Source organism: Doryrhamphus excisus, linkage group LG9 (genome assembly GCF_037039965.1).
Source record: "Doryrhamphus excisus strain RoL-2023G ecotype Guam linkage group LG9, RoL_Dexc_Guam_v1.1, whole genome shotgun sequence".
Lineage (NCBI taxonomy): Eukaryota > Metazoa > Chordata > Actinopteri > Syngnathiformes > Syngnathidae > Doryrhamphus > Doryrhamphus excisus.
Genome location: NC_136365.1, coordinates 7,014,117 through 7,040,215, shown reverse-complemented (window position 1 = coordinate 7,040,215; position 26,099 = coordinate 7,014,117). Strand labels below are relative to the sequence as shown.

At 39.5% G+C, this 26,099-nt stretch overlaps 4 protein-coding genes across 8 annotated transcripts; all 4 read left to right on the top strand.

Annotated features, from left to right (window-relative positions):
* The first annotated feature begins 279 nt into the window (after positions 1-279).
* On the top strand, positions 280-4,198 carry LOC131132088 (beta-2-glycoprotein 1-like). 2 transcript variants are annotated; one of them, XM_078793339.1, is made up of 8 exons: positions 280-601; positions 747-923; positions 992-1,088; positions 2,414-2,490; positions 2,574-2,762; positions 3,177-3,335; positions 3,483-3,680; positions 4,005-4,198. In XM_078793339.1, the coding sequence occupies exons 1-8, from the start codon at positions 535-537 to the stop codon at positions 4,094-4,096; spliced, it is 1,056 nt and encodes a 351-aa protein (XP_078649465.1). In that variant the 5' UTR covers positions 280-534; the 3' UTR covers positions 4,097-4,198. The 2 variants fall into 2 exon arrangements, with proteins under 2 accessions (XP_078649465.1, XP_057933340.2); XM_058077357.2 differs by having other exon boundaries at positions 282-601; positions 3,156-3,335.
* An 841-nt stretch (positions 4,199-5,039) lies between these two features.
* Positions 5,040-13,918, top strand: nol11 (nucleolar protein 11). The gene is made up of 18 exons (XM_058090756.2): positions 5,040-5,229; positions 6,352-6,465; positions 6,545-6,601; positions 6,690-6,838; positions 7,468-7,525; positions 8,112-8,253; positions 9,139-9,342; positions 9,722-9,798; positions 10,123-10,246; positions 10,315-10,406; positions 10,509-10,571; positions 10,895-11,079; positions 12,128-12,253; positions 12,381-12,608; positions 12,724-12,802; positions 12,919-13,011; positions 13,094-13,201; positions 13,437-13,918. The coding sequence occupies exons 1-18, from the start codon at positions 5,083-5,085 to the stop codon at positions 13,548-13,550; spliced, it is 2,160 nt and encodes a 719-aa protein (XP_057946739.2). The 5' UTR covers positions 5,040-5,082; the 3' UTR covers positions 13,551-13,918.
* A 107-nt stretch (positions 13,919-14,025) lies between these two features.
* Positions 14,026-20,608, top strand: LOC131140432 (vascular cell adhesion protein 1-like). Its single transcript, XM_058090860.2, has 6 exons — positions 14,026-14,202; positions 15,886-15,907; positions 16,934-17,203; positions 17,278-17,607; positions 18,965-19,222; positions 19,411-20,608. Exons 3-6 carry the CDS (start codon positions 17,116-17,118, stop codon positions 19,584-19,586), a joined length of 852 nt encoding a protein of 283 aa, XP_057946843.2. The 5' UTR covers positions 14,026-14,202; positions 15,886-15,907; positions 16,934-17,115; the 3' UTR covers positions 19,587-20,608.
* Positions 20,609-20,989: 381 nt separating this feature from the next.
* LOC131140422 (hsp90 co-chaperone Cdc37-like) lies at positions 20,990-26,047 on the top strand. Of its 4 annotated transcripts, none has more exons than XM_078793337.1 (8): positions 20,990-21,220; positions 21,625-21,915; positions 21,976-22,063; positions 22,958-23,073; positions 23,145-23,267; positions 23,339-23,521; positions 25,290-25,361; positions 25,425-26,040. In XM_078793337.1, exons 1-8 carry the CDS (start codon positions 21,095-21,097, stop codon positions 25,461-25,463), a joined length of 1,038 nt encoding a protein of 345 aa, XP_078649463.1. In that variant the 5' UTR covers positions 20,990-21,094; the 3' UTR covers positions 25,464-26,040. The 4 variants fall into 4 exon arrangements, with proteins under 4 accessions (XP_078649463.1, XP_078649464.1, XP_057946824.2 ...); XM_058090841.2 differs by having other exon boundaries at positions 20,992-21,220; positions 25,441-25,985; XM_058090850.2 differs by having other exon boundaries at positions 21,156-21,284; positions 25,441-26,047.
* Positions 26,048-26,099: the final 52 nt, after the last annotated feature.

The window sequence follows — 26,099 nt, the reverse complement described above, 5'->3', positions numbered from 1 at the left end:
TCCTATCGGACTGACGAGAAGTTAAGACACATTAATTTATTAATATCCTTATCGTTTTTATTTTGCACTTGACGTTGGCCAGCAGGCTACACGCCGTGGTGGCCGGTGTCCTGCCTGTGGTTTGATATACGTTGACGCCATCGTGTGGACAATCAGAAACTTACTCTTTTAATGTCTTACCGGAACGGCAACCGTTGTATTTAAACTTTGTTGCTCCAAAAGGGGAAAGTCCAAGTCGGGGTCGTCCGATAAGAAACGTTTCACTGCATTGACGTCATTATTCCGTCTTTGCCAGGCACACAAGACCTCAGTGAGTTTCAAAGTGCATCACTTGGGCAAAAGACCAAACTGGGTCACAAATCTTGTTGAGATGCCACAAAAAGCCTGCACTAATCTTAATATGCTAAATATAAAGATCATCGGGAGTCTCTTATCTGTTTACTTTTGGTCAAGCACAAACAGCAGCAACCAAGTGGGCAGACATTACAGAAGTGTACTTGTCACCACAGGAAAGCGCTCACTTTTCTACTCAGCATGGAATATATATATTTGTTATTTCTATGCACACTTTGGTCCACCGTGATGCCACAAGAAAATAATGGTAATTACTTTTTGTTACTTTTTCATGCCACATATATACAGTATGAGGATTGTAAAGGCACCTAAATGGAATAGAAGATACTGTAGTTGAAATAGCTAATTGTTTTCATGCATATTGTATTGATTTTCTTTGTTTGTTCTTGTAGTATGTTTAATGCCCAACCTGGGTGTCCACGTTGAAGCTGTCGAACAGCAGAGGTACTTTAGCCCCGGTGCAGTGTTACCACTGGCCTGTGAGCCGGGATACACAGCCATTTTGGGCCCCCGAACAATTGTATGTACAGAGCATGGAGAATGGACGAAAACCCAATTCATGTGCATCGGTGGGTCTCGGTTATTTGTTGTGAGGGTCCATGTTTTTTGCTTCCCTCTGATGTAATCTGTCTTCCAGCAAAACGATGCCCTTATCCAGACCCACTGCTTCATGGAGAAACATACTATGAGGATACGGTATACATGAGTACAATCAACTACACCTGTCATGACGGGTAAAGCAAAGAAGTTCTTGCCAAATTTTGTTGTTGTGCTAGTAAATAGAAATGTTGACAGGTACTCTTTGAACGTAAAAACAGAGCAGGGAAGTTGGGCAGTATTACTCTTACGCAGTAGTTGACAATGGTACGCATATAGAGTATGTATTACTCCATTGAGTACAGTGGAACACCAATCCATATGGTTGTAATTCAATACTAAATCCATTGTTCCATGTGATGGTAATTAATATTGTATGTTCCTATGTCAAACTGCCACCATTAAGAAACAATTATTAACGATTATAATATCTAAAATTGCATTTGAGCATTCTTAGTTGTCACAAATGTGTACACTTCACCTCAGGATTATAAGAATTGCATTGTGGGAAGTAGAGTGTAGTTCTGTCTCTCACTTATTCTCTTCCGTCTGCCTGCACCGCCTATTGTCCTCTGCGTCCTGATTGGCTGTAGACCATTGTCAGTACACCTTTTTAATGTTGTCTCTTGTTGCGGCCATGGATAGCAATCAATGTCCACCACCAATACAGTAAGAAATAGAAGAAGCTAACCACATTTTACTCTGCATGTTGTATGGTTGCAAATTTTCTTCCCGACAAAAAACCCAAAATGTCGACAAAATGTTCTGCACCAAAAAAAAAAAAGGCAGAGGAAACCAGCCATCACACAAAATGTTTGATTCCTGGACATGCTGAAGGAAAGGCAGAGGTGACGCGGCTGTAGGGTGCCATTACAGAACACTGTAAATGAATCTTAGGTTCATGGAGGACAACAAAGAGGAGTAAAACACTACTACAGGAGAAATGTTTTAACAAGGATACAAAAACACTACAGCCACACGGCACCAGGACAACGAGGCACAGTCAGAGGAGTGGAATACGTGTGAGTCGCTTAATAATTTCCCCTGTCCGACCTAGTGGGTTAATCATTAAAATACTAACGTAATTTGAACTTTTTAAACAAGAGAGAAATGTGAGAAAGTGTTCATGTCTGTCTGAAAAAAAGTGTACAGTGATGAGATTGACAGCCTTAAAAGATATATAATACTTGTAAAAAATAATTTTGCAGGCTATTTAGGGGACCTATCCCCTGCGATAAACGAAGGAACAATGTACACTCATAATAAAGATGATGTTGTGATGTTCGGAGTTCACCATTTGAAATCAAGCACATATGAAGTGTGAATGGTTTTTTTGTCTATATGTGCCCCGAGATTGGCTGGCGACCAGTCCAGGGTGTACCAAAGTCAGCTGGACTAGGGGCCAGCTCACTTGTGACCCTGAGTACACAGTACAAAATGAATGAATGTTTTCTCTACGCAGGTACACCTTGTCTGGACCCAACGGTGCTAAATGCCAAGCTAATGGAACATGGAGCGCATCAAAACCAGAGTGCAAACGTATTTTAACAGTATACATTAAAACCTGCACAATATATTTATGATTAGTATAGGTGCGACTAAATCATTGTCTTCTCTTTCAGCTGTGTCATGTGGTCTCGCTCCAATTCCAAAGTTTGGGCTTATCATTTATAACAAACATATCAGAGGAAACACTACTTATTTTGGCATCCATGGGACATATAAGTGCCTGCCTCCTTACGCCCTATTTGGAAAGGCACATGCAGAGTGCACCGCTAACGGCAACTGGACTAAGACACCTGAATGTCGAGGTATAGCACTCTTGTCTTTATTTGCGTGACAGAACATGTTTCATTGGCCAGAGTCATTCTAGCAGATGTGTGGACTTGAGTCACAATGTTGATGACTTTGGGCTAGAATTGACAATATCATCAAAGACCGGCAACTTCACTTGGATTTTGACATCAATGACTCAGGACTTAAATCGGACTTTAGTCTGATGACTTGAAAATGCTTGAGATTTTCAGTGAATGTATCTGAACATCTTTTGAGTCTAAACTTGAGACTTGCAAAACACCGACTTGGGCCCACCTCCGTATTTTACTACAGTTTACTCTCTGTCCAACTTTGCAGAAAAGTACATGTGGTTTAAAAGAAACCCTTATAACTAATATTGATCTACTCACTTGACCAAATCTTTCCAGTTGTCACATGTCCTCCACCAGGGAACATTGTCAATGGTTACATGTCCACCAACGACAAGAAGTACTACTACTTGATGGAGGAAGTCAGGTATGGCTGCAATGGCAACTATGAGCTGGAAGGAAGCTTCCAAATTGTTTGTCAGAAGAATGGAGAATGGTCTGAAAAACCAGCCTGCAAAGGTACATATATTATATGCTGTTTAAAGTTTAATTTATATGTGACTTCTGTTATGTAATAATGCAAATCACAAGCCAATCACAACAATTTTACTCCATTGTGACTTCATCATCTGAGATGTTCAGTTTTGTTGTTCCTGTGGCATGCAGCTCCTTGCAGCGTTGACATAAAAAGAGGAAGAATATTGTACAATGATCAAAGAGTCTGGATTGAAGCCTTCCAGCCCAACAAAGTCCTCCATGGTCATATAGTCTCAGTCTACTGCATGGATAAAGCCAGGGAGTGTGGCTATGCCGTGTCAAGCCAGTGCATTGATGGAAAACTCAAAATCCCTGAATGCTATGAAGGTAACGTGTAATATACAAATACGGCAAAAGACTGCAGAGGGGGGTGCTGTAGCTTGAGGAAAATTAAGAAAAACTAACTACTACTAAACTAACTTAATTTATGTTTCACAGCAAAATTGATAGTTTTTTAGTTGTAACAATGAAACAGTAAACTGAGCCAGGGGTGTCCAGAAAATGCCACAAAATATGCTTCAGAAAAACATTTGGAGGGGGGAAATAGGAAGTGTTTTTATAGTGTAAGACCAATTGAAAACATATTGTATGGTTTGGGTTCTATTATTGCATGTTTCACTTCTAACTTATTCTTTCGTATCTTTTTTTTAGAGCCAAGCAGCACTGATTATGCCCTTTATTCAGGTTCACTTCCATCTGAAATAGAACAGTGTTATGACGACAGCAGAGTCCTCCTACAGTAATACCACATTATCCTGTTCTCCAAAAATAAAGGATATTTTTTGACTTGCTGTTGACTGGTTGTCTTCTGCAGCCAAATGGTTCATAAGTCACCTCAATAAAATACAAATAATACCTCAAAATCAACTGCAGGATTTTTTTTAAATAGTACATGTACATTCTAAAGATACACAGTCAAAATATTAGACACAGCAGCCAGTAATCCACTGACGTAAATTACAATTGTAATAATAATGTAGTGTTAAATTAATGATTTTCTAAAAAAAACAGCACCATCTAGTGGGGTACTACAACACTGCCTGTATTGCAAGTGGACTTTGATTAGTAATGCATACAATATCAAAGTGAATCATGACAATGTGTACATTAGATGTGGGCTGAACGAGACAAATAATATTATCGATACCGGGGTAAGTGATGCTGGTGAGTTCAATATTTTTCAGCTCATTCTAAATATTTGTTTTTTATTGTGTTGTTTAAATTTACTGTATGTATTTGTTATATTGTTCTAGCGTCAATGGCAGTTTAAGGTTTTGGTTAGTTTAAAATATTGACTTTATTTTTCTAAATCTTACACTTTGCATGTCAAAAACTCACGCACTGGTGCTCTTTGGAGAGGACGTGTCGGGTCCGTCTATTCAACACAACACGTGCCAACCAAACTGAACTGAACAGTCGCCTTTTTGTGACGTCATCCGCGCACCCCATTCTCCCAGGCATGGCCAATCAACTTACGTAACAGTTTATCATAGGGAATATCTTTAGTGTTGTGTTGCTATATTATATTAATTTATATATTTATATATTATTGTTAATTTTTTCACAAATAAGTGTGTTGGTCTCGGATCGATGTCAAAATGTGTAAGATCGCCCGCCTACTAGTGTACGTCGTATGTCTGTCTATGCCGCCCACTTATAGGATCCTTTTGAGAGATTTCTTCTAGTCTCGCGAGATCAAGCGCAGCCCCGTCTCTTCTCCTCGACCAGCATGGCGGCGCTGTATGAGGCATACACGTTATGTGGGCTAGTTCCACCCGAAAGTCTGTCAAATTCCGGCATTCAGGGGATTGAAGCGGAGAGGGACAGCGACCATGTAATTGTCACAGACTCCAGCAGATGTGTGACTCTTTACAAGGTAATTAGTAATGTGTTTGTTGCGGTTCTAGCAGCCAACAGCTAGTTAGCAGAGTACTTCATGCACAACTCGTGTTGGCGTCTTCGGATCTTTCAGGAATATTGACACAATAAACGACACAGAAGTTGACTTTGATAACAACTTTTTATGTGAGGCAAAAGAAGGGCTTATAGGTTTTTTTAGTTGTAGTATGTGCTATGTTCCAGAAACTCACATTTACTACTTCAGCATATAAATTGAAGGAAACAGACGTTTTAATGGTAACAAGCTTATGGACGAATATTGATGAGACTGTTAATGTTATGGTTTTCAACAGAATTGTCACTCAGTGATGCCAAAGGCATTGTCTATTTAAAAGCTCCTCTGTAACCAGGCGATGGTTAGCAACACTCAACAGAAACATCATTTTTAAACATCTGAGTTAAAAGTAAGACCAGAAATGTAAATTTAACTTTGTTAAACATACCTTGATCTGTACGGCGCGGTCATGTTCGTCATTACAGTTTGGGATCAGTTGATCAGCACATCTTCGGGACATCATCATTTTTTTAAATCACTTATATCCTCTGCATTCAACTCAGCTGGTAAAACATCTGCAATAGAAAGGGGCCACAATGTAAAAAGTATTGGTATGGGGTTTCGATACCTGCGTAATTCATGTCTCAGGAATTATGTGATTTCCAAAAAACTGCACTTGGAATTTAGAAATCACATCTGTACTCTATTTTGTGTGTTCTAAAGTTACAAAAACAGATAAAAAGAGACTACACTTACTACTACTACTGCATGTAAGTGGAGACACCACTGCCTCCTACAAAGACATTAATCAACGCGAACAATAGAAACCTGGAATTTATATGTAACATTGAGAATTTCTTTCTTTTAGCAGAGCTGCATATGAAACCGAACATTCTGTAGCCCAAGTATTCAAATTGTATTTGTATCAGCAGATATCCAAATTCAGGTGTCTGGATCAGATTGTAAGTTGAAAAAATGTGGATCAGTGCATTCCTATTTTGGGTACAAAAAGTTCTTTGACAATGTGTAATGTATACGGCATCATATATTTTTGGACCTGGCCCTACTCACGTAAACACACCCATAACATTGTGCTTGTATCAGGTTTCAGACCAGAAGCCATTGGGGAGCTGGACTGTGAAAGAAGGCAACTGTCTGACCTGTCCAGCAGTATACAACACACATACGAAAGAATATGTGACTGTCACAGACAATAAGGTAAGCATATATACTGTATATGAGGGCATGTATAGTAGCAAGGTCCATGTTGATGTAATATCTATTGCATGTTTTTCAGGTGATCAGAATCTGGAAGGAAGAAGATGTTGTCCTGGATAAGACATTCAAAGCAACTGTAAATATCAAATTGACTTGCTTCTAGATATGCAAGTTGTAAGATTTGGATCATTGTATGTGAATCTATTTAAATGTTCTCTGTCCAGGTGTCATCTGACATTTTGAGGGTTCACTGTGTTGCCAGAGGAGATCCAGTGGTTTTATTCCAGAGAGGAGCTGTAAGACTACTTGATTCTCTCCTCTCCGCTCCTCAGCAACCCATTGAGGAAGTTTTGGCTCCAGAAGAGACCATCAGGTAACATAGACTTTCTCCCTTTTTATAAAGATGAAGACACTTGTGTTTGATTGACACTGTCAGTTAGGTAATAGTTTAACCATACGTTTATTTGCAGTTGTAGCGTGCAGTGGTGTATAACTGCACTCCCATCATCCTGAGGTTGTTGTAATATTGTGGTTACCCTACTCTATAAAGAAAAAAAATGCATTTTACTGGCTTTGATATATTGACATGTGCAGGCGTGTTCCTCCTCTTTGTCCAAGTAACAGTGTTGGTAAAACTATATGCAAATCAGATAACTGCATTGACACACAATGTAAACTTCAGAGTATTTCCAGGTTATTGCTTCGTTCTTTTATCAATATTCAGACAATAACAAATGTTAATCAATATACTAGAAGGAACTGTTGTTTTACATCATGTATCTGCAGAAGGTGTTGTGTCTTGTGCCAACAACAAGGCATTGACAATTATCATCCAGCACAAATAGTTATGGTGACAGGACTAGCATGTGTACTACATGGTAGTGGTGCGGTAGTACCTGGTAGTACAGTTCTACAACCGCTATACTCGCTTGCGCACTTGCGTTCCAGCTTAGCTGGTGTCTTGCGTTGACTTTCCTTGTAGTTGATTATTTTTGTCTTCAGGTGGAGCACCAACATAGTGGCAGATACACAGCAGTTTGTCATCTTCACCACAGAACAGGTAGCAAAATAATATTTTTTTTATGAAAAGGCACATGCATGTAGTATGTGCCCATGTAAGATTATTTTCTGTGAATCTGCTCAAGTATTTTTTTAATACCTGAATGGGGAAAATATGCATTTTTATAAAAAAAAAATGTATCTGACTTTCTGTGAGACCCTGAATGAATTCTGGCTGAGTTCTGACGTGTGATTGGATGAGCTCAAGGAATGGAGGGGAGTGGGTGTTTGGCTGCCTGCTTTGGTTGGAATGTTCCAGATCTTTACCCCCCACCCCCCAAAAAGGAGCATTTGAGTTTTTAATTCTACATGGACAGATGCCTTTGTCTTCTCTGCTTCTCTGGCTTACATTTATGCTTCACATGTGAAGAGAAACAACAATGTGTTGTATTCTGCTGTTAAAACTGGTCAAATTAAAACCGATTCAAACTTTTAAAGGTTTATAAGAAATTGTTTCTAAATTAGGTTTTGCGGCTCCCATCTATTTTCCTTTACTAAGCGTGGGGGTAAAATGGCTTTTTTTTTAATAGTAAAGGTTGCCGAACCCCTGGCCTAGTGTAACCACTATTGTCAATTTCTTTCTCCAGAACGGGGACAGTTTCCTCTACTTGCAGAAATTGAATCCTAATATACTACACAAGTATCAACTGGAGCGAGAAGACTCTGACCTCTCACCCCTCAGCATCTCTGCATCGTACAGAGACAGACTCATCCACCTGCTTTACCTTTGTAAGCCTCCATTTTTATGCATTGTTTGTTTCATGAACTCTGATATTAACATACCAACACAGCAGATTACGTAATAATAAATGTGAAAGCGGTAAATATATTGCTGATGGATGTACATAATATAGGATTACATCTTTGTGGAGACTTGGGCAACACAGTGCACATACAACTCGGAGTAAAGCACTGTATCCACTGCAGCATTATTGCAGCGATTAAGTCAAGGGTGTTTGCAGATATTTTTAACCAGTTAATTATTGGTTTGACAAAAACACAAGTCACAATCTGACACAAATGATATGTATCATGCTGGACACATTTTTTTCCTAGAGGTGCACACTAAATGTTAGAACAATAATTATTCGGCTGATATAAGGAATTGTGTTATACTGATTAATCCGATAACGCACACAAAAAATAGCTCGGATCATTAAAAAAACAACAAAAAAACACACTCACCAATGGGGTGAAATCAAGCGCTCCTTTTCTCCTACATGTGCCATGTTGTAAACAAACATGGCACCAATCGTGTGGGACCTCCCCACTGCCTCAGAAACATCACGCAAACAAGACACAGCAGACACTCTGTGACGAAAAACAAACCAAAAAAATCATTCCTCAACACACCAAACCCAACCAGCCACTCGAAACACCAGCATCACCACCATGGCTCCCCGAAAGTGAAAGCCACAAAGAAAGGCCTGGGGTGTTAAATCTAAATTTTAATTAGATTTACAATTAAATATCAATTTAAAAAAAAAATACATATAAAAAGTTACCGGTAGTGGTCGTGAGAAGCAGGAAGGTTGTATCGGATTGAACAAAGAATGTTATGCATCTCAAATTTTCTCCCATGTAAAAATCATCTTTGTCATCTCTGTCATCCAGACCCCAATGGTCACGTGTACCAGAGTGTAATCTCTGTGATAGGCCTGGGGGCCGATCAGGGTGCCCAAACACTTCCACTTCGACGTAAGCTGCTGCTAGCTCTTTCTGTTAAGGGCAGGCTGGGTGCAGCTTCCGCGCTCCCCTTGGATGATGCCCACATTGCTATCATTGGCGCTCCACACCCCTCAGCCGGAGCTGGTAAAGGTACATGACATTGTTCTTTCTCAAAGTGCTACTCCTGATCTCTGTAATTTATACTTGACAATTACGTACAGTTCCCAGTGCATGAATGAAGTTCCATAAAGGTACGGTTGGGTGAATTTGGTGTAGACACACTGGACTGGGCTGCACATAACGTTATTTAACCTAATTTAACACATTTGGAATGAACTAGTACAGAGATTAGCCCTCTGCCAAACATCATTGGCATCACTTCTGGATCAATGAACAAAGATTCCCACAGTGACCTGTGAGCAGGACAGACCGGTCGTGACTTATCAATATTTTGTACTTCTGAAAGTGCTTATCATTATGTGTGAGTAAAGTATCTTCAGTGAGCTTCAATGACTCTTTGCTTTTTCAGATTTTCTCTGCATCTGGAATATCCATTTCCAGACACTTCAGGCAGGAAAAGAAATTTCGGGTAAAATATTTGGACAGGTAGGTATCAAAAAATTTTCAGAACATGCCAAAATGAATGAATTTTGATGCTGAAAATATGGTGGGGCATGGGTTTAAGCAAGAATATGTGATGGTATAACAGTATGGCTCGGCTGAAGTTGGTCAACAACAACCAGGCCAATGTTCCCTGTCCTCCCAGCTGCTGAGTGCTGATGGAGGACTGTATGACTTTGGTAGAGCATCATGTCTGCTCTCCACTGTGACAGGGCTGACAGTCCCTCCTCACAACTTCATAGCAGTTTACAAGCTTAAAAGGCACGTTTACTCATTCTTTATTAATAAGTATCATTTTTATCATTTTAGCTGTGGGGTTATTCCAGCAAGTTATTCATTCCACATGGAAAAACCCTGTCTGTTATTCCATACGAATGCACCAAATCTTCACTCGCATCTGCCTTGGGAAAATTGAAGCAGGGCCGGACTGAAGGTGAGCTAAAACACTCGATAAATTACTGGTATTTATTACTTAACATGTCTTTCCTTTCAATTCTACAGAATCCAGATCTCTTGTTTCTGTACCATCTTGGAACAACATCTTCCAGGAAGAGAGCACTCAGCCCTCAAAGAGAGTAGAGACCAGAGCATTTGTACGTGTGATGTTTCTCCAAAGTTAAACAAATACACAATTTTCCGTCTTTAATTCCAATCCATAAAAATAGTTTTTTTTTGCTTTGCTTTTGTCTTTCCAGAGAATGCGTAGAACCCAGTCAACCTCGGATTTAACAGTTGAGCAAGTTCTAGCACACATCAAGGTAGGAATTGTATTTCATTCAAGTTAGGTTGGATTCATAGTATTTATTAGAATGTTTACTGTTTGTAGCAGTACTTGAGATCTTAATATGGACTAAAAATCTCCCGTCAAAGTTTGACAACGTGCATTTAATGTAATTTAGAAATGTTCTGATGTTAACTATGTTCAAATTTTGCATTCATGCCATACTTGCATATTGTAATGCAAAAGAAAATTCAGATGTCTATTTGTACATATTGAACCAGTGCACTTCCTCAAAACGTGTTTGATTATAAATGTACCATTTGAGATGAAACGATAAGTAATTATTCATTTTGCACTTAGACGAAACGAATGGATGAAGTCGAGAAAGAAGTGGAAGGACTCTTAACCAGGGCAGATACTCAGGACATGCATCAATGGGTGGGGCAGCTGGTATCGTTGCTGGTGTCCCGCAGCATGGCTGATCCAACCTTCTACACACCAACCACGCTGGCACAACTAGTGCACACTCGGTGTGTCTGCTACAGGTTAGTAAGCACAAGCTACTGTTGGTGTTGGTGCTTTTTTTACCTGAAAGGACTAAAGATTTATTAGTTTATTTGACCTAACTAATCAGAAAAAAAAGGGGCACCACTGACTACTCTGTGGGAAAGTTATCAAGCAATAAATATTTGAATGAGCTGACATCTCAAATAAAAACTTAGACATACATAGTTTGGAGCTAAAACATACATGTCACACTCTTGCAACACTCGTGGAAAACATGACAATAAGAGCAGGGTACTGTATAGATGTATAGAACTTGTGCTGCCCCCTGCTGGACAACACGCAAATGCAGTTCTGTACAGTCATCCCTTGCAGCTTTTGCGGTCCGTTTTGAAAGGCTTTTTTTACTAATGCCAATCACATGCCTTTTCCCAGAAATATGACAATATCGGTCAGTGGTCGATTGATCGGATCCCTAACATGAACTCCAATGACAAATGACAAACATCATAGTGAGGATAAATGATTTTTTAATGTTTTTTGTTTTTCTTCACATAAGTATTATGTCTTATTATCTACTATATTAGGTAATATGAGGCTTAATATGAGGCTAAAGGCAGCTATGGTGGAGTTATCACATTTTTCTAGGGCTCTAATAATGCTAAAAATGTTAAGAAGCAGGTTTTCTATGCTCTTAACCACAAATTTATAAAGGAATGATTGCAAAGTAGGATTCACTATCCGCCCCCCACCAGAAGATATTTACAACAACACATACAAGTTTTGCGTATGTCATAAATGGCTTATTTTCAGGGATTATGTCTATTATATAGTGTTGTGTTGTACAAGTGTAAAGTTCTGCAGGAGTGTTATTTCATATCTAGAGGGCTCTGATAATGGTAAAAATGTACTTGGGTTGTAAACAGGTTTTCTATGCTCTGCGGAAATATTCCATTTATAAAGGAGGAAACCTGCGTTGCAGTGAATTTCTGTGAAGCAGCATTGAATATTAACAATCAATATTAAATATGAAATGAAATAATGAATAAATGCAGTTGGCAGTCGTTACCCATTCCATCTCCTTTACAGTGTGTGCCCTGACCTGATGCAGCTGGCCCTGGAAAAGAAGGATTACCTCCTATGTCAGCTCTGCTTGCAGTTGTTCCCTGACATCCCAGAAGCTGTCACCTGCACCTGCCTGAAGGCATTCATCAGGTAGAATCCCCTCTGTTAGCCATGCATTGCACTTCTAAATTGAGCATATTACTGTCCTAATTCAGTTAGACAAGAAACAAGCATGTGAAATATGACGCATGGTGCACATTCTTGTGTTCTCACACAGTTTGCCAGACGCAGACGCGGAAAACCTGAAACTGGAGCCGGATAGCATCTCCTTCATGGAAACATTGACCTCCAGGGCGCACAGTCAGTTTGGCTTGCAGAATGGTTTTAGCTCCACATCTTCTGCAGCGGACCACCCAGATGTCACAAAGTCCAAAACAGACAAGGAGGAGACATCAACGCCACTGGAACATACCTGTCCAGTAGGTTTGCACAAGGCTGTTTTACTGTATCCTTAAACTGTAGGCTACATGAAATTGGACTATCCAGACATTACAGAGATGAGTGTATGGTTATAATTATGCATGGTGTGAAAGTGTGACGCCTTAACTAGAGCTGTTCAGAAATGAAGTCCTGCAGACGGCATTTAGTGATGACCTCCTCCTCCCACATTTGAGAAACCTCTCATCCCAACACGTTGTTGTGAGTTCTCCTTGTCTTAATTTCATATAATGTGTGTAGTCCTGTTTATCCACCCAAACAAATGCCTCATCTTAACTTTCAATTTATGTAATTAATCTTCTTTGTCATGTTATCAGCTTTTCCTCCAGTACCTGCAGTTCCTCTACTTAAATTATAATGAAGATTCAGTTCTGCAAAGGCATGGCTACAGATCACCAAATCTGCCCCAGGTCTGGAACAATATGTAGATTAAATGAGGTTAGAATTTGAACTTTCAAAATGATGTGTGCTCCTCATTCTTCTCTTTTATAGATTATGGATTGGATTTCTTTGATGTTGGATGCTCATTTCACAGTTCTAGTCATGAGTACGGAAGCCAAAGGCCTGGTCCTGAACCTCCACAACTATATTAAGTCTCAGGTACTTTGTCTTTGTTCCCCTCAATAGCTGGTTTTAAATCTTTAGATGTATTTCAGAAATTATATTTTCTTGTAACACACACATTGAGAAATAAATGGAAATTCAGAGATATATAATAGCTGTTCGATTCTTGCATCAGTCTGGCAAACACTCTTTTGTGGTCTTTTATAGAGACAGTGACAAAAGTGACAATTTCATATTGGCATCTTTTTAACCGTGGTCTTTCTGTTTGCAGGTGAGACTGTTTTCTGAGCTTGGGAAGCTTCACAGCAGTCTGCAAGAGCTTAAAAATGTAAAGACAAAAAAAGATGTTGGACAATATTCCATTGAAGTTATAGAGCTTTTTTAAGGTTTCAAAGGAATGCTAGATCGTAGCATATATCATGTATCATAGCACAGCAACTTATGCCCGGAATTGGTTAATGTCATTTGTCCAGATTGTTACCATAAAAACTATAAACTGTATGCATTGTCAATGTATTTGATTAAAAATGTAAATGTATTTTAATGTGTTTTGATATAACCTTGTTCAGTTCCTTTGGTTTGCATGGCAATTTAGTTGCTGATATTTTTAATTCCTGCAAGTGTAGTTTTTTTTTGTAATATTCCTTGCATGTCTTCTCATATTTTGAAATAATCTAACGTGAAACCAGGTGTATTTTTTATGAGATTGTATAATGGTAAACATTTCATCATTAAATTGTTCATTAAACTTTTACTTCAGGAAGCCTTTTTAATTAGTATGCGATGTCATATAATGTATGTTATTTCAGTTAGTCTGGCGGTTTACATGGCCCTTTTATGCACCAATCGGTGTCCGCTATTCCCAACAGTCGCTACCTTTCTGCGTCCAATCACATCCGCTTCTGTCTAAGTCGTTAAGTAACCGCTGGTATGAGTACATCTATGTCCCTAACTTCAATATTTTACACTCTACATTCTCAACACTCGACGCGATAAGAGACGTTTACGCATCGGCTGGACTCGACGTTGTTTTTGTGGTGAGTATTATTAAACGGACGTTTTTGCGTTGAGTTGTCGCAGATTAAATGACAGCTTTCAATTTCTTGTAACCTGACTCACGGTTTAGCTATGTGAATGTCAAAATACACTTGTAGACTGCCGGGGGTGGGACAAGTGGCAGTTACGGACTTTTGATTGGCTGAGCGAAGTTGGTTTGTTGGTGACAAGGCAGACAATCAAAGTAGTATGGCCGTCACATATTTCAACAGATTATGAAATACAAACGTGATGGCACGTGCATTTAGTCCCACCCACCACCGTTTTACCACACCGTGTGACATTCAAAGACCCCACAATCGATCGGGGAAGATGGACATTAGTCCCCATTAGATTAGAAATTATGTGGGTTGCTTTTTAGAAACAGTACACGTATCGTTTTGAGTTCGAAAGGGAAGCATTTTATCCTGTTTTACTGTGAGAATCAAAAAATAGTCTGTAAAATATTAGAAACAGTACACGTATGGTTTTGAGTTCGAAAGGGAAACATTTTATCCTGTTTTACTGTGGGAATCAAAAAATAGTCTGTAAAATATAAGTGGAATTACAAAACGACAAGACGTTTTATATGGAATTTTAATGGTACATTCTAATGGACTCTATTCTGTTCATTAGTCTGTACTAAAAATAAATTATTGAAGAATTTTTCTGCCATGTATTTGTAATACTCCAAATCATGCATCTAACTACATTCACGCTCAAGTCACATATTATCAAAATAGCTTTAAATAACTCAACACGGTCCTAGAGATGGGGTGACGAAGGGTGCCCAGGGGTGTCCGATGTGATTTTTATGTCTTTCGAGGTGAGACTGCGTCACAAACAACTTTTGTGCAGCCAGTCACAAGACTGTAACTTCCACTGGTCCCACCCACCATCAGCCTACACTCTTGTGTGACATACAGCCTTAAAAACAATGGTAATATAAACAATAATGGACACAATAGATACATATATTACGTAGATGATTTAAGTCTTTTGAATAATAGATTGCATGGAATGATTGTATCAGCCCAAATGTCTATCTTACTGCCCTGAAATGGGTTTCATTTACAGTCAGTGCCCTGTGGTATTTGTTTATCCTGCTTGGGAAATTCATTACTTTGTCAGCATGTGTGTGTGTGAGGAGAAATAAAATGAGTGTGTGTTCCATGACGATTCCCAGCACCAGTGGGATGGGGGATTCTCAGGAATGTGATAAGGGAAGCTGGCTTCCTGACATGTTTGAAGCACTACAACTCCAAAGTAAAAATAGGATTTACTCCGTAAGGCAGATACAGCTTGATGCTTGTGTGTGCCTGTGCTAGGATTTGCGTGTGCGTGCATGTGTGTGTGTGTGTCGTGTGGGTTCAGTCTTTGGGCAGACTACTATGAGTCAACCTGTGCTGAGAAGAAGTAGAATTTCCCAAAAAGATCCCCTCATTCATGTGCTGTTCATGACCTGCAGGAACATTCTTTCACCATTTTGATGCTTTCAGTGTCAGAGGGGACCAAAAGAGGAGGGGTTTGGTCTTACTTTCACTTCTAGAACTATTTACCAGACAGCTCTCGACTGCTTTGCACTAATCTTTCATTTTACCAGGCCATTCTTGTGCTTTGAAAACAAACTGGAAATGTTTTTCTGTTACATGTTTTTGTCGCTTTCCTTTTGGGGCTTTCTGAAGGACTTCCATGTGTCCTGCTGTGGTGAGTTCGAGAACATTACTAAGTGAAAGTTGGATGTTTTCAAATCATGTGAAAACATGATTGCCACTACAGTTTTTATAGTTAAAAATAAGCGTGAAGTGTGCACTTTTTGGCAAATATACCATTTTTAAAAACGCCTGCTTTCACATTGAGTGCAACTACTAAGGTCACAGTTTTTTTTAGAAAAGTGTTCTCTCTTTGGTGATTATGTAAATATATCTGTCATGCATTTCTTAGTAACACTATACACTGTACAAACAATTAACAAGTAACATCATATACTGTTATATAATACAACTTAAACGATGTGTACTCACCCTTCACTTTGATGACTAATTATGGGCATGTAGGGTATAGGGAACTGTAATAAAAGTGTAAAAATAAGTTAAAAGCTGTATAATACCACTTAAAATCAGTACATTGTGTATTCACTCTTCATTTTGATGACTAATGATGGACATGAAGGGTATAGGGAACTGTAATAAAAGTGTAAAAATAAGTTAAAAGCTGTATAATACCACTTAAAATCAGTATGTTGTGTACTCAGCCTTCATTTTGATGACTAATGATGGAAATGTAGGGTATAGAGAATTGTAATAAAAGTGTAAAAATAAGTTAAAGCTGTATAATACCACTTGAAATCCGTACGTTGTGTACTCACCCTTCATTTTGATGACTAATGATGGACATGTAGGATATAGGGAACTGTGATGCGGGTGTAAAATGCTGCATTTAAATGCTGTCAATATTGAATGGTAAAATAAAATGAAAAACAATCAGATACTCACCATTAACTTTGATGCGATGATGAGCATGCAGAGGGAGATGACTGCGTTCCTGGGAGGTGCCTCTCTTCACACCTAAACACAGCTGATTGTCTAGTGTACAGTCAATTCAAACAAAAGGCAATTAGGCAATAGCACAACCTGATACCTTGACAAAAAGAAGAGGTGAGCTATTTGTGGACAAGCAGAAAGGAGCCGGTGATAGTAAACTTTGACCTTTGACCTCCTATCTGCTTTCCAGATGCAAACTGTGCAGACAAGCCTGTATTCAGTCCGACCAGACTGGTGGTGGAGTTTGGCGCATCTGCTTCTGCCAGCTGCTCCGTGTGTCAGAGTGCTTGCCACAACAAGGTGTTTGGTTTGGAAAAATCAGTCGGGACTGAAAAACGAAACGGAACCACCATTTTATGGACCGTTGACAAAATGGATAATTGGCCTTCATCCACCATGTGCTACTACAACATTGGCAATGGCTCTCAGTGCTGCAGCACCCTGCCAGTGCTTGTTTACCGTAAGGAAACTTGCAATCTATCATGTGGATGTTGACAATAACCACATTGATATTATGACTGCCTTTCCTCACAGAGTATCCACAAACAGTCAATTTAGAATTGCTCCATGATGGACCTCTGCTTGAGGGTCAACAGTACAGGCTGTCCTGTACGGTGCAGAAAGCGGCCCCAGTTAAACACCTTATTGTGGAATTCCTTGAAGGAGCCAGACTACTGGCACAGTACGAGTTGAAGAATAGCACAGAGAAGAAGCCCGCTGACAAGGTGTTTATGCACAGCATCACTGCCAGCAAAGAGAATGATGGGGCTTCTTACTGGTGTCAAACCAAGCTGGATCTCGGACCAGAGGGCCCGCTTCGGCCCCGTGTGGTGACATCCGGGACTGTCTTCACCACTGTTCACTGTGAGTCACACCACAACCACTTTCACTTTTCAAAACAACTTCCTGCTAAAGATTCCTAAGAGAAAGCACCTTATATACACACCTCTAAAAGCTATTTCTCTGACTGTCCCCTTCATAAAACCAGCATTTACTGGTTGTACAGACAACAAAGTGTAATTTAAACTATGACAATAACTAAAACACACAACACTTAACTGGACAAAATCACAGAGTGAAACATACTTGCATGTCATACAAGTGTAAAAAAGTGTTAACCACTGTAAAATGTAAAAAACAACAATACCACTTTCATACTAATTACTACACAATGAATACTCTTGTCGAGTGCTTCTCACTTACAAAGAGCTGCCAAATGCCAAGAATAAAGCACAAAACACACAGGCCCTTATTATATTCTTGTGCAATATTTTTTTTCCAGAAAAAAGTAGTCTAATTTCAAATTGTGTAAATATCAATGTCCCAGTGTACACAGCCATGGCTACAAATTCTCGGAGTGAGTTAAAGAGGACCTGCACTCTTTTTAAAAATTTTTCCTATCATTCACAATCCTTATGTGAAACATGCACATGTTTCTTTCCCTTTTCTGTGCATTCTAGCGCAAGAAAACAAGTTTATGTGAGCTAGCTAGCAACAAGCGTCATGTGAAATACCTATTTTGAAGCCCTCACACACACAAAATAAAAACGCCAACAGTGTTCCATTCACATAACTGACTTGTATATTAAGCAAGCTACAGCTGTATTATTATCGTCTTGTGCTGGAAGACACAGCCATCCCAATGTAAGTGTTGTAGCTGCTGCTGTTATTGACAGAACTAGCATAAATATGTGTATCAATGTGCACAGAAAGGACGTTTGGGTAGTGTATAATGTAATGGGTCATTATCATCAGTATGATCACAACATATATATCAAACCAGGATATATTGGGGTTTTTTTTGGAGGGCTTTGTAGTCAAAATAGGTGTATCCCAATGAATGTATATGCTACTAAGCATGCTTAAATACGTCTAGGAAGAAAAGACATTCAAATGTTCTCAGTAAATAATAAAGTACAGTAGATTCCCAGAAAAAGTGATGCTGGCTGGTGACAGCAAAGCAGCACAACAGATGATGACATAAATATCCTTATTTTATTTACACAGCAGCATGTCATGGCTGTTTTTACATGGTCGCTCTTTTACAATTCCCCATCTACTCTCTATATCGTGAGCAGAGGAGTGATCACCTTCATTCAATATTTATTTTGAGACATACACACACGCTGTCTCAACAATTAGATGATACATAGGCAATTTGTTTTGAGGAGTAGGATTTAGGTAAAATCTCTAAAGTGCTCCTGTCTCACCAAACACACAGATAAACCTTATTTGAGAGGGCCATCCCATTCAGAGCTCATCAGCCTCACGGTGGGAGATCCGCTTCACCTCAACTGCTCTGCCGAGGGCAACCCAAGCCCCTTGTACACATGGACTCATCCGTTTGCCGCTTCTTCCCCCATCGTTGCCGATGTTTTCTCTGTGGCGTCTGTGACCATGGAGCATAATGGACAGTACATCTGTTCAGCCAGCAACAGCATTGGAAAGACCACTGTTTACTTTAACGTGGAAGTACAGGGTGAGTGAACAGGTGCTAACATTTAATACAATAAGGTATAAAACAGTAGTTAATGAGGAACGAACCAAACCCTAACCCCTACTCATTAGTTCCTCAGTAACTACTGTATTTGTGTGTACCTTATTGTAAAAATTAATGTTACAAAAATACATGGCCTCTGTTGTTGACTCTGCTCCTTCTCTTTGCAGCCAACTACATGTATATTATTTTAGCCGTGGCTGCAGTTGTTGTCGCTCTTGTGGTCCTCCTCTTCATCATTGTGTACGTCCGTTACTACAGACTTAACAAGACTGGAAGATACAACCTGAAAGACGTGTTCCGTTTTCACCAGCAACACGTTGCCTTGCCCGATGGGGAGTTGTAACACGGCAATATGAAAGGGTCAACTAAGGTGTTGCTGTTTCCCTAACTGTGCTTTTATTGCTCTATAAGATGTCATTTAAAGTACTGACGTCAGTAATCAGGGCACAAATCACTTTCAATCATTGTCCATGTTCCTGTCCTGCATGACTGATTTGGTTGTTTTGTTGATTTTTGGGTTATGAATATAGCACGAGAGCACACTAAGATGCAACACATTAAGAGTCTGCACACGGGATCTGCCATGCATTTGTTTGCATGATTTTTTTTTTCAATATTTATCCACTGGAAGTGTAAAAGCATTTAAAATTCCATTCAATTTTGCCTGGAATCCACTTGACATTGTAAGATAAATGTCTTGGATCAGAAGCTGTGAGTTTAGATAACATTTTCTGAAGCTGCTGGAGCATTTAAATGGATAAAAAAAAATAATGTAAATATTTACAACTGTGTTCAAACCTACGTATATGTAAGCTAATATAGACTCCAATTTGACTGCAGGATCTCCAAACCTGCAGGAAGTCATTCTGGTATCGTTTATCACCACACTAACGCCTTCAGAGAGCCTTTTGGATTGTACAGCAGATAATGTGTTGTGAAAAAGGAACGTTAGGAATGTTTTTTTTTTAAATGGGCGTAACTTCAAATTACTAACAAATCAAATCAGTAGGAAGTCTCCCAGGTGCAAATAGTGTCCAGTGTTCAAATGCTGCTCTATTCACTCAAGGTGCAACACAACGCGTATGCCTTAAACACCTGACCACTTTGTACTGATTTTTTTATACATACTGTATATATACAGTATATAGTCACTGAAGTGATGGAAATGAAAGAACTGAATTTCCTGTTCATTTGTGGCTTATACTGTAGACTGTATGTGATTGTTCATATATATTTTGTATTTTCTATAAATAAATATTTTGTATGAGACTAATTACTGTATGTGTTGAAAAGTATCTATACAGAGATCATTCATCACCAGTGTTGTATGAGTGGAATGTAAAATAAATTTGAATATGAATATCAACACTGGACTCGAATGTCAACAACATTTTAAAATGCTCGTCAAAATCTACTTTTGTAACATTTAAATTATTTTTTTAAAGAGGTATAGTTCCATACAAACAGGGGCTTCCTATTTATAAATAAATGAAAGGAAATGTGTAATTAAAATGTGTACAAAATATGCTCTCACCTGGGTGGGCAGTGGTTAGCATTGAGAGTTTTGGAAGTACTGTACGCATCAACAACATGCAACCTGATTGGGCAAGAATGTAGCAACCCTGATTTCCACCAATCAAGTATTAGCGTATAGTATCTTCACACGGCCTCTTGCAGATATATGCTAATAAAAGCGTAGAAGAGGCTTTAGTCTAAACAGCTTTACGTTCCTTAATAGGATCAAGTGAGGCGTTTCACTTGTTTCTTGGGCCATGTTGGCTTGAACGTCACAACTGAACACAACAAACCTGAGGCTGAGTTTGGGTTTAGATTTAGACGTTGGACCAGAGGATGAGCCAAACACGTATCGGATCAGAGATCGACTACAGCGATTGGGATCACATCTACGTGTCGGACGATGATGACGTCACCAGCCCATTTGTGGACACACCGAGCTTGTTCCGGATGAGACACCGGGTCAGAACTCTAAAATGGATGTGATGTTTGGTTTGTTCTACACAGCGTTGGGCAAATTACTTAGGTAGAGTTTATTCCCAAAAAGTCATTTAATTAAAAGCTAAATTACTGTACTCCTTCATAAATGTATTTAGTGAGCGGGGAATAACTTATTTTGTTACATTTTGGTAACCTTCAAGTATGTAAAAGAAGTCGCATTCAATGTTGTAATGGATGTGCTGTTTCATGAAATTAGGGCTGAGGAAGTGGCCATGGTTTTAATTTCTTTTCTCCCTTAATAATAAAATGTTCATTTAAAAACTGCATTTTGTGTTCAAATGTATTGTCATTGACTAATAATTGATAATGGAAAAAATAAGAAATCAACATTTTTTCATCATTTTTTTAAAAACTCACCCCTACAGAGCCGTCTGGAGAAGATGGCTGAGTTCCAGCAGAGAGGAGAAGATCTGGAGATCAACCTCACAGAATGTAGCACACTGCTGGAGGAAACCCGGGGACGACTCCAAGAGCTGGAAGATGAAAGCAGGAGCGTGGAGGGAGGAGAAGACATTGAGCTGATGAGACTTCGAGCGGAGGTGAGCAAACTGAAAACAGACAAAAAAACATTTGAGAAGATGATGGAGGAACACCGCCGCCAAGAGAAGAAGCTTCCCTGGAATGTAGACACCATCAGCAAAGAGGGTTTCAGCAAGGTAGGAAGATGACAATGTCCATTAAGATGCTGTACTTCATTCACACGATGCATCTTCTAGACTATTGTCAACACAAAGACACAGGAGGAAAAAGCGGAGACACACGAGACCTTTGTGGAGAAGTACGCCATGGAAATCAAACACTTTGGTATAAAACTCCAGTGGTTTTCAAACTGGGTGACGACTTTATGACATGGGGGGGGGGAGAACTATTAATCATAATTATAAAACTATAATACCACAGTTGAGCAAGAGTTGAGTTGAGCAAGAGATGGTCAGAGTTCAGTTCGCTTCAAGGAAGTTGGTCTATTCTTTGAGGAAGCAATAGCCAAAATAGATTTTGCAATGAGCTGGCCAACAACACATCGGAAATGGCAGGAGGTCACAACAGTCTGACTCACAATGTCAGAAAAAAAAATAAGGCTTTAACCATCACACAGCAACTTAACATGCAACAGGTAGACAACACCTACATGGGGCAACAACTAACATTAGTGGATGATAATGAACAACTACATTAACTTAAAACATGTACTTTGAGAAACATTGGACATTGATGTAGGTGCCGCAAGGCATGCTCAGAGCCGACATCACTTCTCTTCCTGGGAGTGCTCCTAGCTTCCAGCATTCCAAAGGTTGTTCATGTTACGTGTTTACAATTAACATAGTTGTTTATCGTTTAAGTGTCCATTTCATGACACTCTGGTTATTTCACTGTTTGGCAAGCTCATCGCAATTTGTGTTGGCCATGGCTAAATTTATAAAAGTGCCTCTGACTGTTTTTGTGTCATACAAGATTGACGCCATGTATAAAAAATAAATTGCCCAAAGTGTGTAGGTCCCCTTATGATTGACTGTTTATCAGTCCATAATGTTCCCTGCCTCTGAGCTCAGCTGGGATAGGCCCCAGCTTCAGCCAGTTAGTTGAGTTTTTACAAACAAAGGTGAAATACAAACCTAACACCCACCAACAAAATAGCTACAAATAATAAAAGATGCTTGTCCATAAGTATTCGTACCACTTTGGCATATGTCACTCCAGGGATGATGCGGCGTTGGGAAGACAGCCAGAAGTATCTGTCCGAGAACCCACATCTGGTGTGTGAGGAGACAGCAAACTGTCTTGTGGTCATGTGTATTGACTATGAGGTTGATGAGGTACATGACGTGTGTGTGCATAATTAGAAGGTAGTATAATAAACACAACAATGCTGTCCCTGCCTGTTCAGAAACATGCTCTAATGGAGCAGGTGGCCCACCAGGCCATCGTCATGCAGTCCATCTTGGATTTGGGAAAATTGCTTCAAGTGGACCCACGAGGCTGCTTCAGACAGTTCTTCACAAGGATGAAGGTCAGTAAGTCAAACTTGGGTGTCTTTTGTGTCGTGAGAGATATCCTGGAGTGTTTGATTTGCATCGTCAGAACTGTGACAAGTCGGAACAGGAAGCGTTTCAGCGTGAGTTGGAGATCCTGAAGGAGCGGGTTCGCAGCCGTGCAGAATTGCGTATGGAGGAGGCCATGAAGGAGCTGGAGGAGGAGGAGAAGCAGAAAAGAATGGGACCGGGTGGCCTAGACCCTGTTGAGGTCTACCAGTCACTACCAAAGGTAACAGTTTCCACATGCTAAAATATAAAATACATAGCAAGCAATGCCAACTCTACATCCTTGCAAGGGGACTGGAGGGTGCATGGGAGTTAGTAAGTAACTGCCCCGCCCACTGGGTCGTCACTCAGCCCCCACCCCGTGACTTCTTCGGCTGAATTTTCATGCCATCCATGAATGCTCAGATAGGTGGATGGCGAGTTCTGTTTTTAGTTCGCTCACCTCCCACCACTCATCTAGATGCCCTGATTATGATTTCCATAGCCATTTTCAATGCCAGGGGTGAGACTGGGAAGCCTGCCAGGATGCCTTCTTCTTGGCGTTGACATTGATGTTGTGTACTCGGCTGTTGTGAAGCACAGTTGCAGGTCATCAAAGTAGGCTTTCACTAGAGCAATGATGGATAATGGAACATGGAAGAAGTTGAAGGATTCCCAGAGGAGGTTGTGGGGAACTGATCCAAAGGCATTTGCCAAGTCGATGAAGGTTACATCCTTTGTTCTTCTTAGCCGTTTGGATTTGGTGCCAGATCATACTGGTATGTTCCAGTCAACCAGGGAACCCTGGTATGCCAGCCTTCTGTACAGATGTGTCAATTTACTTCCTGAAAAATATAGCAATAATATGACATAATGACTCACTATTAGAATTGGGTAAAGTTCCATGTTGTAGCATTTTGAATGTAATGCCAGCCAGCTGCCAGCCGCTCAAGTGTACGTTGGTAAAACTCACTTCCGCAGCTTTAAGAACCGTGCTGACCATTTCTGAGGTACTGTCATTGAGCCCAGCGTGGGGGTGGCTGAAACAGGTGAGTTACACGCTCATCATGTATCACTTGATCGATATGTTCATGACAGTCTGACATGAATCTGGCATATATCTGCCAACACAACTGCTAGCTTTGTTTACATCACGACAGTGAGAGAGAGAGTAAAAATTTGCATATTAATCCAGAAACAATGATGGGCTCATAATAATAAAAAAATAGTTTTGATTGATGAATGGATAAGACTAATAATTATACTTTAGCATTAAAAAGACATCAATTTGGTTAAAAAGGAGTCTAGGGATGTGTTAAAAAATGCATTTTGGTAATTACGATTTAGGGTAATTACCTAAATGTGGCATTAACCTGAACTTGGATGGGAGTGTAATACATTTGTGAAGCATTGTAAATAGGTAGAAAATACAAACCTTTCACCATGACAGCAATAAATGATCATCAGTAGTGTTCTGGACTTTGGAGCAAAGGCCCGGGGTTTGAATCTCCACTCGTAAGCATCAGTGGTATATCCAGAAGATAATAAAAATACTAAAAAAAAATACTAGTGTAGAAGTACAGTATTAAGTCATCAAATGTATTGTTTTATTATTTTTAATAATAATATAATGATAAGTATTATATAATAATAATTATAATTATTATTATTATTAATATAATACAAAACAACTATAATAATAATAATTAGTATTATTATTTTATTTTATTATTTTAATATATTTTTTAATGAAACGAATGACAATTTAGGTTGAGTGTGTTGAATTAACATCAGCTCTTACACCCCCTTGTGGCGGCAAGTGTGACTGCAGCTAACAGTGTGTTTACGCTGTCTGTGTGCCTCTTAAGAGCTTCCCGTTTCTCCGTTTACACACATATTGATCTTGCTGTGCAGACGACTGTAAACACAGACACACACAGTATCCGGCACACTACATTACATGAAGGTCAAACTTCAAACCTGGTTGTAACCTGACAGTCCTTCTCTGGTAGGACATGCAGAGGAGCTTTGACGAGAAGAACATCGGGATGCTCCACGAGGCCATCAGCAAACTGCACCCTGATGTGAGTCAACATGATGATGATGATGGTGGTGAGGTCACACGGCGTCATGACATCACTTGACAGGTGCATGTCTCTCTAGGAGGGCAAGTATCACTTCGCTAGGTGTGTTGACTCTGGACTCTGGGTGCCTGAGGCAGGAGACGATGAAGAGGATGAGGACTAAACAACATGGCAGCATGATGATTGTGTGTTCTGACTCTTAACCTTTCGTAGTTATGTAATTAATTGCTGGCTCCCTCCTCCCTTCCCACTCATTCTCCTTCATAATTAATTCTTGGGTTTGATTTAGTGGTCTGTGCAGGATTTTGCAGGCAAAGCTTCTTTGTGCAGTCACTTTCAGCAAATAGAAAACAATCAGTGCAGGTCCCAGAGCGTAAATCAAATTTCGATAATGGAAAAACCAACAGGAATGTGTGTGTTTGTGTTTAGTTGATGTGATTGCATTGTTGTCTTGTCACCCAGCAGGTTGTCTTCTACCAATAGAATGTTACACTGTGTTGGAACTGTTGGTTGCACTGCAGACTGCAGATTTTTAACAATGCAATAATCTAATGATGGTGTGTACTTCATGTCTGTGAAATAAAATAGTCTTCTTTATATGAAAGTTTCATGATTCTAGTTTTTTTTGTTGAAAAAGAATTGCCCATTTGCTGATCTGCAGCTAGATACTATTAACCAAAACAGCTGTCAGCATGATGGATGCAAACTGGAACCACAACATATTGTTAAATGAATCCC

What these genes read in the sequence shown, in the direction of transcription:
- LOC131132088 (XM_058077357.2), top strand. Translation starts at nt 535, where the DNA reads ATGGAATATATATATTTGTTATTTCTATGCACACTTTGGTCCACCGTG. An exon ending in ATCAAAACCAGAGTGCAAAC is followed by an intron (nt 2,491 to 2,573) that starts GTATTTTAACAG and finishes CTTCTCTTTCAG; the next exon opens with CTGTGTCATGTGGTCTCGCT. An exon ending in TAAGACACCTGAATGTCGAG is followed by an intron (nt 2,763 to 3,155) that starts GTATAGCACTCT and finishes AAATCTTTCCAG; the next exon opens with TTGTCACATGTCCTCCACCA.
- nol11 (XM_058090756.2), top strand. Translation starts at nt 5,083, where the DNA reads ATGGCGGCGCTGTATGAGGCATACACGTTATGTGGGCTAGTTCCACCC. An exon ending in TCATCTTCACCACAGAACAG is followed by an intron (nt 7,526 to 8,111) that starts GTAGCAAAATAA and finishes TTCTTTCTCCAG; the next exon opens with AACGGGGACAGTTTCCTCTA. An exon ending in TTGCACAAGGCTGTTTTACT is followed by an intron (nt 12,609 to 12,723) that starts GTATCCTTAAAC and finishes AGAGCTGTTCAG; the next exon opens with AAATGAAGTCCTGCAGACGG.
- LOC131140432 (XM_058090860.2), top strand. Translation starts at nt 17,116, where the DNA reads ATGGATAATTGGCCTTCATCCACCATGTGCTACTACAACATTGGCAAT. An exon ending in CCTGCCAGTGCTTGTTTACC is followed by an intron (nt 17,204 to 17,277) that starts GTAAGGAAACTT and finishes CTTTCCTCACAG; the next exon opens with AGTATCCACAAACAGTCAAT. An exon ending in TGTCTTCACCACTGTTCACT is followed by an intron (nt 17,608 to 18,964) that starts GTGAGTCACACC and finishes CCAAACACACAG; the next exon opens with ATAAACCTTATTTGAGAGGG.
- LOC131140422 (XM_058090841.2), top strand. Translation starts at nt 21,095, where the DNA reads ATGAGCCAAACACGTATCGGATCAGAGATCGACTACAGCGATTGGGAT. An exon ending in TTGACTATGAGGTTGATGAG is followed by an intron (nt 23,074 to 23,144) that starts GTACATGACGTG and finishes CTGCCTGTTCAG; the next exon opens with AAACATGCTCTAATGGAGCA. An exon ending in AGTTCTTCACAAGGATGAAG is followed by an intron (nt 23,268 to 23,338) that starts GTCAGTAAGTCA and finishes TTGCATCGTCAG; the next exon opens with AACTGTGACAAGTCGGAACA.